The sequence below is a fragment of the Dermacentor andersoni genome, chromosome 1, assembly GCF_023375885.2.
Source record: "Dermacentor andersoni chromosome 1, qqDerAnde1_hic_scaffold, whole genome shotgun sequence".
Lineage (NCBI taxonomy): Eukaryota > Metazoa > Arthropoda > Arachnida > Ixodida > Ixodidae > Dermacentor > Dermacentor andersoni.
The window spans coordinates 266,920,151-266,932,278 of NC_092814.1; the positions used below are offsets into that span (position 1 = coordinate 266,920,151).

Here is a 12,128-nt window from a genome sequence, read left to right on the forward strand (position 1 = left end):
CATTTCGGCTACTGGGTTAATTATATATATTTATGACCTCTGCATGCAAGTGGCGTTGTTTCGATTCCTAATAAATATTATAAATTATTAAAAGATATTTTGTTCGTGAGTCGTTAGCACTGCTTACCGGAAAGAGAAGCAATAGTGAGACACATATAATTCCCGTGCATTACATGCGCCGTTGATACAACCGGAGAGGCCGCCATTGGAATATGAACCTGGCAACGTTTAACGCTAGAACGTTATCTAGTGAGGCGAGTCTAGCAGTGCTATTGGAAGAATTAGAGGGCAGTAAATGGGATATAATAGGGCTCAGTGAAGTTAGGAGGCCAAAAGAAGCATATACAGTGCTAAAAAGCGGGCACGTCCTGTGCTACCGGGGCTTAGCGGAGAGACGAGAACTAGGAGTCGGATTCCTGATTAATAAGAACATAGCTGGTAACATACAGGAATTCTATAGCATTAACGAGAGGGTGGCAGGTCTTGTTGTGAAACTTAATAAGAGGTACAAAATGAAGGTTGTACAGGTCTACGCCCCTACATCTAGTCATGATGACCAGGAAGTCGAAAGCTTCTATGAAGACGTGGAATCGGCGATGGGTAAAGTCAAAACAAAATACACTATACTGATGGGCGACTTCAATGCCAAGGTAGGCAAGAAGCAGGCAAGAGACAAGGCAGTGGGGGAATATGGCATAGGCACTAGGAATAGCAGGGGAGAGTTATTACTAGAGTTTGCGGAACAGAATAATATGCGGATAATGAATACCTTCTTCCGCAAGCGAGATAGCCGAAAGTGGACGTGGAGGAGCCCGAACGGCGAGACTAGAAATGAAATAGACCTCATACTCTGCGCTAACCCTGGCACCATACAAGATGTGGACGTGCTCAGCAAGGTGCGCTGCAGTGACCATAGGATGGTAAGAACTCGAATTACACTAGACCTGAGGAGGGAACGGAAGCAACTGGTACATAAGAAGTCGATCAATGAGTTAGCGGTAAGAGGGAAAATAGAGGAATTCCAGATCAAGCTACAGAACAGATATTCGGCTTTAACTCAGGAAGAGGACCTTAGTGTTGAAGCAATGAACGACAATCTTGTGGGCATCATTAAGGAGTGTGCAATAGAAGTCGGTGGTAACTCCGTTAGACAGGATACCAGTAAGCTATCGCAGGAGACAAAAGATCTGATCAAGAAACGCCAATGTATGAAAGCCTCTAACCCTACAGCTAGAATAGAAGTAGCAGAACTTTCGAAGTTAATCAACAAGCGTAAGACAGCTGACATAAGGAAGTATAATATGGATATGGAGATAGTTCAAGTGGCTGAGGAGTTCTATAGATATTTATACAGTACCAGTGGCACCCACGACGATAATGGGAGAGAATAGCCTAGAGGAATTCGAAATCCCACAGGTAACACCGGAAGAAGTAAAGAAAGCCTTGGGAGCTATGCAAAGGGGGAAGGCAGCTGGGGAGGAGAGGATCAGGTAACAGCAGATTTGTTGAAGGATGGTGGGCAGATTGTTCTAGAGAAACTGGCCACCCTGTATACGCAATGCCTCAGGACTTCGAGCGTACCGGAATCTTGGAAAAACGCTAATATAATCCTAATCCATAAGAAAGCGGACGCCAAAGACTGGAAAAATTATAGACCGATCAGCTTACTGTCAGTTGCCTACAAACTATTTACTAAGGTAATTGCAAATAGAATCAGGAACACCTTAGACTTCCGTCAACCAAAGGACCAGGCAGGATTCCGTAAAGACTACTCAACAATAGACCATATTCAGACTATCAATCAGGTGATAGAAAAATGTGCGGAATATAACCAACCTTTATATATAGCTTTCATTGATTACGAGAAAGCGTTTGATTCAGTCGAAACCTCAGCAGTCATGGAGGCATTGCGGAATCAGGGTGTAGACGAGCCGTATGTAAAAATACTGAAAGATATTTATAGCGGCTCCACAGCCACCGTAGTCCTCCATAAAGAAAGCAACAAAATCCCAATAAAGAAAGGCGTCAGGCAGGGAGATACGATCTCTCCGATGCTATTCACAGCGTGTTTACAGGAGGTATTCAGAGACCTGGATTGGGAGGAATTGGGGATAAGAGTTAATGGAAAATACCTTAGTAACTTGCGATTCGCTGATGATATTGCCTTGCTTAGTAACTCAGGGGACCAACTGCAATGCATGCTCACTGACCTGGAGAGGCAAAGCCGAAGGGTGGGTCTAAAATTAATCTGCAGAAAACTAAAGTAATGTTTAACAGTCTCGGAAGGGAACAGCAGTTTACAATAGGTAGTGAGGCACAGGAAGTGGTAAGGGAATACATCTACTTAGGACAGGTAGTGACTGCAGATCCGGATCATGAGACTGAAATAATCAGAAGAATAAGAATGGGCTGGGGTGCGTTTGGCAGGCATTCTCAGATCATGAACAGCAGGTTGCCATTATCCCCCAAGAGAAAAGTTTATAACAGCTGTGTCTTACCAGTACTCACGTACGGGGCAGAAACCTGGAGGCTTACGAAAAGGGTTCTACTTAAATTGAGGACGACGCAACGAGCTATGGAAAGAAGAATGATAGGTGTAACGTTAAGGGATAAGAAAAGAGCAGATTGGGTGAGGGAACAAACGCGAGTTAATGATATCTTAGTTGAAATCAAGAAAAAGAAGTGGGCATGGGCAGGACACGTAATGAGGAGGGAAAATAACCGATGGTCATTAAGAGTTACGAAATGGATCCCAAGGGAAGGGAAGCGTAGCAGAGGGCGGCAGAAAGTTAGGTGGGCAGATGAGATTAAGAAGTTTGCAGGGACAACATGGCCACAATTAGTACATGACCGGGGTAGTTGGAGAAGTATGGGAGAGGCCTTTACCCTCCAGTGGGCATAACCAGGCTGATGATGATGATGATGATACAAGACTCTGCCTAAGGGGTCACTGAAGCCTACAGATTTTCTTTTTTTTTTTTCATGGTCAGAAAAGCACGCAAAGCAAATTGAACTGAGTTGAACATACATCAACATACTCATTCTTTAGGCATAGGCTATCCATATCATCAGAAAGAGTCTTTAGTTCGCTACCTCCTTCTCTCTAAAAAAATGAATGAAACTTTGTCCTGTGTACGTATTTAGATATATTGTGTCTGTGCATGGTACTTACATTGGAAATTATATATATACTGAAGTGAGAAAAAATTTTAAGGGAAAAGGTAGAGGCAACTCAACAGAATGCTCAAATTATGTGGGCAACAGAATTGTGGTAATGACAATTTAGGAGGAGAGGTGCTTCGGCATCGCCTCCCCCAGGAAAACTCCGGAGTGGGCTCGGGCCCCAGAGCCCAGCCGCAGTCGGCGCATATGTGATACAACTACAATGCGTGGCATATAGGCCACCGCATAAAAGACGCCACCGCATAAAATGTGCAAACGTACCACAAAGGCGCATATTTCGGGCCCCACGTAACCCAGTTCTTGCAACTGCTAGCGGCGGCAGAGAAATCCTGGGAAGGAGTGAGCAACGCAAAAGTCAGTCATCTAAGTGACATCTAAATGATGCCATCAAGAGTGGCTGAAGAAGGGGCGATTTCGCTGGAGTCAGCGCTTCCACGGGGTCTTCGTCAGGCCCCTCGAAGCGTTGGCCAAATGAGAAAATGTGCGCCGATCATGTTGCGCCGCGCATGAGCAGGTGACACCTGGCGGGCGCGGTAATGATAACGGTGTACGCGTGTGCGCTAAAACGTTCCTGTTACATCTATATCGTTTCCCAACGTATACGCGTCTAGATACCTGCCTGACGTTCACGAAAACAGTGGCTCGTATTGTTGAATGAGTGCCAATTTCAGCTTGCGAAAGCTACTGCCGGCACTTGCAGTTACACACACAGCGCGAGCAGACGTGACGGTAGGCGAGGAAGACACCAGAACTACGTTTGTACGCACTGTACATAAAGGCAACATCCCGTCAGTCTCGCTCAACGAAATGTGTTACCGAAGATGTTTGCTTCACGACAGTAACTCCGCCACTTTCAGGTTGTTCGTATACACATTGTGCCGAGTTACTCAACAGCAATATGCTTTGAGGCTGCATACCATTCCTATTCGTCTGGAACCATCTGTTTTCTTATTTACCATGCAGCACAAGATTGTTCTGTAAGAAGCTATCCCAAACATAAGCAGTGCCGAATGAAGGAGGAGGCCGAAGTGGAGCCACACACTGTGGTACAGAAGCCAGATAAGCAGGGATAAAGAACCTCAGAAAGGCTGGCTTATTCCCGTTTATCCAACTTGTATACAGCAATGCCGAGCAACGCGTGGCTGTACATTATAGCATTCCGTATTTTGCAGTGACAGCGCGAAATAGGAGGCGCAATAAGAAACACATTACACCCGCTGCATCCTCTCCTGTTCCGTGTTGCAATTCCGAAATGCTGGTTTATCAAGCCGAGGACCTTACGTGGCTTCTGAGAGCGCTTAGCGCTCATAATGAACGAACACAGCGTTATAGTCGACACACCGTCAGCCTTGCATGAAGCGCACATATGAAAGCGACACTGTTGCGCGATAGCTGAGCGTGCAAGCCGCAACACTGTCGGTATAGTATACGTTGCCGCCCGCGATTTTTCGCCCAGCTCGTCCAACGTTGAAAGAGACAACCGTAAAATACGCGCTCCTTTCGTCAGTGCACACAGGATACGCCAGACGCGCCGTAATCTAAACTACAAGAAAGCGTTCAGCAGTAAAAGCAGCGACAGCGAGTGATGCAAGAGAGAGGCCAACCGCCTCTAATCAGCACGCGCATGCGCTTTATCGCGCAGAAACCTTTCGCGCCTTGCAGCGACTAATGACAACAGCGCCGCGGACGGGAAGCGCATAACCAGCAAGAGTTGCTCTTTAATAAGAACTAATCTTCAACAGCTCGTGGAAGTTACACAGCCGCTTGAGTGTACTTCAGCCCGCGCCCCCCCCCCCCCCCCTTTTTTTTCCTCGTGACGACGTCCTTGAAGAATAGTTAACCGAGGGCCCGATGCCTTGCTAAGGGAAGATGTCAACGAGTGCATCTGTGCCGTGCCGAGTCCTCAACGCTCTTGCTATACCCCGGAATTGCTTAGTGGGAGGAAGAACAGGCGATATCTTGTGGGTTGGCCCGCTCGAATGCCTCCCGCGCTACACGTGCGTATCAAAAAGCGCGCACATCGGTAGGTGTGCGTTGGGTGCAGCACCAGGCATCAAAGTGATCGCCGTGCTCGGGAAATATCTGTATTCTGTTGACAGGAGCTTTATAACGTTGCGCTCAAACGTTCAATCTCCTCTAAACCGAGGACAAACCGAAATGCACAGGCTGAGACAGAAGACTCAGCCAGAAGTCGCAACCATCATTTCACGGTCGTGACAAACAGAAATAAATTGGCGGGAAGGGGTATTTTGCTGCATTTGGCAAGCCGCGAAGGTTTGCACCCGACTACAAGAGCACTGGCAGCGCGGGAGCCATAGAAAGGTTAAACTTCCTGGAAGCCCAGCTACGAAGGCCCAAGTCGCAAGGCGCTGCCAGCGCGCTCACTTGCCTTCCCAACGGGCGACCAGACTGGTACATTCAGTTCCACGAGGCACGCGTAGGCTCAGATGATATTTTTTTGTACTTGTTGGCGTTTGCATGGCTCCCGTGTTCCGCAAAATTCTATGGGGGCGATATATTATGCATGAAAGCGTGTCAGCCCCACGAGACCGTATAGGTAGGCAGAAGCGCCGAAGCCACATAAACGTGACGGTAAACTTTCCTAGCAGCGTAACCAACGCATATATATATATATATATATATATATATATATATTCCCAGTCGCATAACCAATGCCTTGACTCCACTCCAGCTAAGCTAGAAATGCATATGTAGACAGAGCACACTGAATACACAAACGCCCGCGCGCGCATCTGCATTTGAAGCATGGCGTAGGGCCGTGCACCGTGCACTGAAGCTGGGACGGTGCACAGCCCCGTGCCGCCGGGGGCGTGTGCTGGCGCAACCGCAGCGCGCGACGTACCGAGGAGGCCCCGTCGACGAGAACGTCGTCCGCGAAGGCGACCCGCTTGGGCGGCTGGCGCCTCGGCAGAGAGCGGCGGCCCTTATCCGCACCGGCGGCCTTCAGCATTCCTCCGGTTGGGACTCCGCGGCGAAGCACATCACGCAGAACGCGCAGAAGAACGAGACGAGCCACGCGACGGGAGAAGCGCTTCGGCACCCACGGCTGATCCTGGCGTCACACACACGGGGCGCGCAGCCGCTGGTGGCACGCTGTCTTTGGTCAGAAGGCTCGTGCCATCCGTCACTTGGTTGCTTCTGTCGTTCCCGCCGCAGCTTTTGAGTTTGTCACGGACAACACTCACGTACGCGCGCCGCTCTAAGTTGCGCGAACGCGTGGCGCGCGCCGAGGAGGCTGCCGCTGCTCACGCAACCGTGCACTCCGTCACCCGGGCCAGAGGTGACGGGGGAGACAGCACCAAGGACACGTTCTCGTTCCGCAGCCACACAAGCACCCACGACGGCGCGGGCCGGGAGGAAGAAGACACAGCGCGAGTGCGATGCACACACAGAGAGAATGCCGGCGCCAACGGGCTTCCTCCAACGCGCCGCAGAGGCAAACACGCACGCGCCGAGTCGACGACACCGGCGTTGGCCGCGCTTGGACGACGGCCCAGAGAGGAACGCAACGCGGTCGCGGCAGCTGCTGCACCGGTCTCCGCCGACGACGACTGACGAACTGGCTCGTCGGCGGTGGCGGCCCGCGGCGAGAACGAAGAAGCCCGAGGGGGGAGCCATCAAACGCAGCCGACGGGAAAGAGGGGCGCGCCGAGAAGGGGGGGTTGGGAGAAACTTTCGCTGCGCAGCGGCGGCCAGCGTCGATCGGCCGGCCGGGCGAGCAGGCCCCTCGCCGGCGCTCTCCTCGACCTCCACGCGCACAGCTGGCGTGCACGCGCACGTGCCCCTTGTACGGGGCGCAACGCGCGGGACGTCTCCGCTGACCCGACCGACCGCGCCCAGATGGTCCGACGATGAAAACATCCAAGTTGGCAGGGCGGTACACGACTCTCTGCTCCGGAACTGGTAAGAAGCGCCGGCAAGACGTGTGTCCCGACGGCGACAGCGAATTTCGAAAATGGTCGCCGATGACGGTTTCCTCTAAATATGAACGGGACGTCGACAAATCATTCAAGGAAAAGGTTCAATTGTATCGCATTACCGTTTTACTCGACTGAGAAGGGTGTATCCGAAACCAAGTGTCAGGGACGAAACACCACGAACTGACCGCGAGGAACTGCCACTTGCAAATGTGGTCATAGGACGACGCTAGTCTACAGATACAAGAGAAAGTTTACGCCCGTCCATTCCAAGTCATTTGGCACGGCCTGCTCGAAGGATTCCAAGAGAGATTCTTGGTTGAGGAAGGTGAAGTCAGGATAAAACGTTAGAGCGATGCGTGACATGTTAGGACATTTGCTATGCACACTGTATACCGCTAATTATTGCGGCGGTGAGCAGACGACGCGACGCGAATGAACACACCTCGAGGGGCATTCGGTATTCTTATTGGCCAAGGAGTCCTGCAGCTTCCAGAGTGCTGCAAACGACTTGGGAGATGGAGCATAGGTGACAGGCAATACATTTAATCCCACGGCTTCCAAAATTTGCATCAGGGCCGTTCTTCACAGTGCGCCCCCCCCCCCCCCAAAAAAAAAAAAAAACTCATGAACAGGGAGCACGTTGTAATTGTGGGAAAGTTAAAAGGAAAACGTTGAGTCATAAGCACGCTGCCATTTGTCTTAACGACTAATTACACCAATGCCGTACAACGAACCAAAATAACTGTTAGCATACTCCGAAAATGGCAAGGACGAGGTCATCAATTACAGCGGCCATTTCATTTTTAGAGAGCAGCCGCTAGCTGCATTCCAGCCAATGGAAACGACAGCAACTTAGCGGAGCCCATCAGAAGCACTCTTCATTTAACTGCAGCAGATGAATGCAAAAGGTTGAAGAAAAATATAGAAAGAAGGAAAAGAATAAGCAACGCAGGTGGTAGAATAACAACCTATTTTCTGGCGCTCTTGAAACGCGCGGCCCCGTAGCTGGTCAACAAAACCGGGCAATATACTGGAGCCAAAGTGGTGGGAACGAAAGCAAAGAATGGATGAAATAAATAAAGAAAGAAAGACTCGCTATCCTATAACGTTCTCATTTCCTCCCCTCGTCCTCAAAAGTAAGTTACACAGGAACTCACGTTTTAATAGGGGGGGGGGGGGGGGCAGTCTCGGCTAGATAGGAGCGGCAGCCTCCACGTATTCTTGCTTTATTCGAAGCCGGACAACAAATGAAGTCGAAAAGGAACCGATGGATGGCGCGCTGTACACAGAGGAACCAAATAAATAAATAAATAAATAAGAAGCCACCGCCCATCGCAACGTCGAGGGTGTGCTGCCTTCTCCCTTCTGCAGAACGCATTGCCTTATCGGATAAGGAGCGCGGGCCGGCGACTCTGCTCTCGAGATAGGAGGAAGAAAAAATAAATAAAACAGCACGCAGGAGCCAATCGGCGAACAGGGAATGAGTGTGGGGGCCAAGCCGAGTCGTTCCACATCGAGCATCTACAACACGCGCCCCGTGCGCTAGGTTAGGTCGCCCGTCGCGCCACTCGAGAGAGAAGGAGGGGGGAAGTTACGAGAGCCGCCTGCGTACGCGATCAGCGCAGTGAACGAGGAGGAACAGAGCGGAAAGGCAAGGAGACACATTTGCTGCTCGCCCCTTTCCCTCCCGACCAACCTTACGCACGTGTGCACCTATAGACTACCACCTGCTGGGCATATACCACAAAGACGCGTATCGCAGCCACATCGTTTCTCGCACATGCAGGGTACTGGGGCAGAGGTCACTGGACCAGCAGCTTCCAGAGCGATTTCTGAACGGCCCTCGGAACGGGCTCGACGTATGCAGCGCAGGTGAGGCGCGCGGAAACGAGGTTTGCGCCGCAGTACAGTACAGCAGTATATTGGTTGGTTCTTTATTTAATAGTCGAAACAGAAAGAAAGGAAATTGGCTGCTGAGCGCGCTGCAGCTGTCGAGCTTAGGCGACTGGGTAGTCACTGGGCACCTAAATAGCGTTAAGAGAATAGAAAAAGAGAATAGCAGATGGGATAGGGCACTACAGGAGGAATCTATATATGCAGTTATTTACTAGTATAGTGACTGCGTAAGCATTTTACCCATAGTTCGCTTGCCATGTCACTTCACTAAACGTCTGTTGCGCAGCTCCGTACGCAAGCGAGCTGTAACCATTGCTTTGACATGTGTTCACCGGTGTGCCGCGGCGACCTCTCGAATTTTCCGTTATTACTGAATTTATTTATTTATTTATTTATTTATTTACAGTGCCTTACTCTCAGGAATTTATACAAATGGTCAAGCTATGTCAGACAACCTCCGTGTGGATGGCGCGGCAAACGTACGGAGTTCTTGGGCTGGCAAAGGGGATCGTTTCAGTGGGATGTTTAAGCAGTGTTTCTACTAGAAGAGCGCCAAATCACGACAACTATTACTAGTGTTCGAGACATAAAGACATAAGCTTATAGAAATTGCCGTTTCTTTTGTTTGTTTGTTAATGGACTTCTCCTTGTTAAAAAAGTCGCAGTTTCGCCCGAAAGGCGAAGCATCTATTGCGATAGCAAACTAGTAGACGTACGAAGTAAGGATATAGTAGTTTTATCGTCTGTATAATCTAGGAAACATTAGCGTACTAATTGAATCAACAAGCATAGTGTCAGCACGCACAGGCAAACATGAACACATCACACTCACAATGATGACCGCGGCCACTCAATGTCAAAACGCTGGCGTGAGCAAGCGCGGCATGTAGCAGCGGGAGAAGTGGCCTTCTCGCTGTCTATCGCTTCAATGCAAAACAGCGGCAAGAAAACAGCACGCACTAAGGTATGAGCCGTCTGCAGATCACTTTCAAGATACAGCGCTCACGACCGCGCGCCGTCGCGCAAAGTACGCATTGGCTACACTCGCGCGCGAAGTACGTTTCGCGCGCGAGATTGAACCGCCATCGTCAGTTCCCCCTTGCGTCCGGTCGCGAAATACGCAGTTGCGGCCGGAGCCCAACGCCGCCACTCCCCCTCCGTCCCTCCCACCCCCCCATGCACGGCCTTTCGCGCAACGGAAGACGGCGCGCCTGCTTTCCGCCTCGCGCGCGCCAGATTGCGCCGCGATCGTCCGCTGCCCTCGCATGCTTTCACTCGCACCTACAGTACACGGAGCGGCGGCGGTGTTATCGCCCTTAGAGATAGGCTTTACACGCCACATCACGGCGACGGCGACGGCAAGAATGCGCCTGGAGTGTCCATATAAATGCAATCGCCATAAAAAGAAAAGGGGGGGGGGGGGCTATAGTAAATGCAAGTGGCTCGGAAATAACTAATTAACCAAATTACTACTTACTCGCAAACGCCATTAATTCAGAGGTTTTGTCCCAAAACAACATCGGGGCTATGAGAAAAGCAGTAGCGGAGAGCCCCGGCTTTACTTTGATCACCTGGGCTTCCTTGGCGTGCAGTCCAATATTTAGGTACGCAATGTTTAAAATAAATAAATAAATAACCGCAGGCGACACTTCAGATTTTCACGGCTCTCGAACACCCGTGTCAATGGCTGGCTTCTTGGTTTACTCGCCCCACGCCGAATATTGGAGCAACCGGGTGAACAGGAAGTTGACTGGGCAAAGCTGGAACGAGCACGCCACGTCGAGGGATGTGTTGTTCAGGAGGCCTCTGTTTTTCTTTTCGTTTTTCTGTTCGTCGGCGAAATGAGAAAATGACTGTTTTTCTGTATTTTCCTCTCCTTTCGCCCCCCTTAACAGTTCACACACATTAAGCGGCGCCGAAACGAAGCGACGAGTATCTACATGTGCCGCGGGCAGCAAGACGATGAACGCAAATAGGGGCATATATATATATATATATATATATATATATATATATATATATATATATATATATATATATATATATATCAATTTAAACGGGGTAAGTGAACGACAAGCGCCGGACCATGAAGGCGCATGCTACTATAAATCCCTGGAGTAGAGGGGCAGACCCCAGCGCTTCGTGGCCGCTTCGCAAATGACTCAACGAAAGTATATGAGAAGTACGCCATCGCGCAGCGTAGCAAGCTTAAAACGAGAAAGTTTAAAGTCGAAAAAACAAAAGAAAGAAAAAGAGAGAGACCTCCAACGGGCGCCACTTTCGAAAACTAGGTTTCATTTTTCTGAACCTGCTCCTTCTTTTGCTGCGCTCTTAACGAAGCTCCACATAATAGGCGCACTGTAGTGGATTGCGACCGCTTCGCTGTGGACAGCGGCGCCAGCTTGCACCATCGATGGCATCAAGCACAAGGGGCGAGAGATCTTGCGAACGCGCGCTCCCAGCAGCTTGCTTCGCTTGCCACTCTTTAGAAGGTGATAATGTATAGTGTTTAATGGCGCAAGGGCCATATGTAGCAAGCCAGTAAAATGTCCGGCGACCGTGACGGACACGTAATCCATTTTATTATTATTATTATTTTCTTTTACTTCTTGCGAATGGGGAGTGCTGTCCACACATCACGTACCCAACGTTAGGACGTTACTTACTCTATAGTCCATTTATTCACGACTAGGAGTGACAAAAAAAATTAAGAAATTTAGAAACACATCTCAGTAATAGGGATGCTGACAACGTCGTTATAGCAAACACTTATGTGCTTACGTTACAATGCGCAGATTCCCAAACTCCTCGTTAACCACTCTTTCATTCCTGCCATTTCTTTTTTCTTTCTCTCGAGATATGCTCGAGATATTGGCAATTATTATTCGTTTCAACTGTGCCGTGTTTTACTGCAAGAAGTAACTAACGGCTAGAGCTGTTTCAACTACAGACGGTCACCAAAACTTCGTACCTTTATTTCGCCCCGTGGGTGTCATATACTTTCGATCAGATGCCATTGGGACTAACGTCTGACACAAAATAACGCCGGAAGGCAGTTGTCGTGCCGGTGCCTACGCGTGCAAACGACTGCCGAGAGAGAGAGAGAGA

At 49.7% G+C, this 12,128-nt stretch overlaps 1 protein-coding gene across 2 annotated transcripts in view; it reads right to left on the reverse strand.

Moving 5' to 3' along the window:
* LOC126547672 (uncharacterized) overlaps positions 1-12,128 on the reverse strand; it is a 422,601-nt gene that overhangs the window by 236,943 nt on the left and 173,530 nt on the right. Inside the window, exon 1 of one of the 2 annotated variants that reach the window (XM_055063117.2) lies at positions 6,047-6,771. The exons of the other annotated variant lie outside the window; for it this stretch is intronic. Within the exon in view, the coding sequence (XP_054919092.1) occupies positions 6,047-6,154 (108 nt within the window). The 5' untranslated portion in view covers positions 6,155-6,771. Of the gene's footprint in view, positions 1-6,046; positions 6,772-12,128 lie in introns of those variants that run through there. 2 annotated transcript variants of the gene reach the window in all.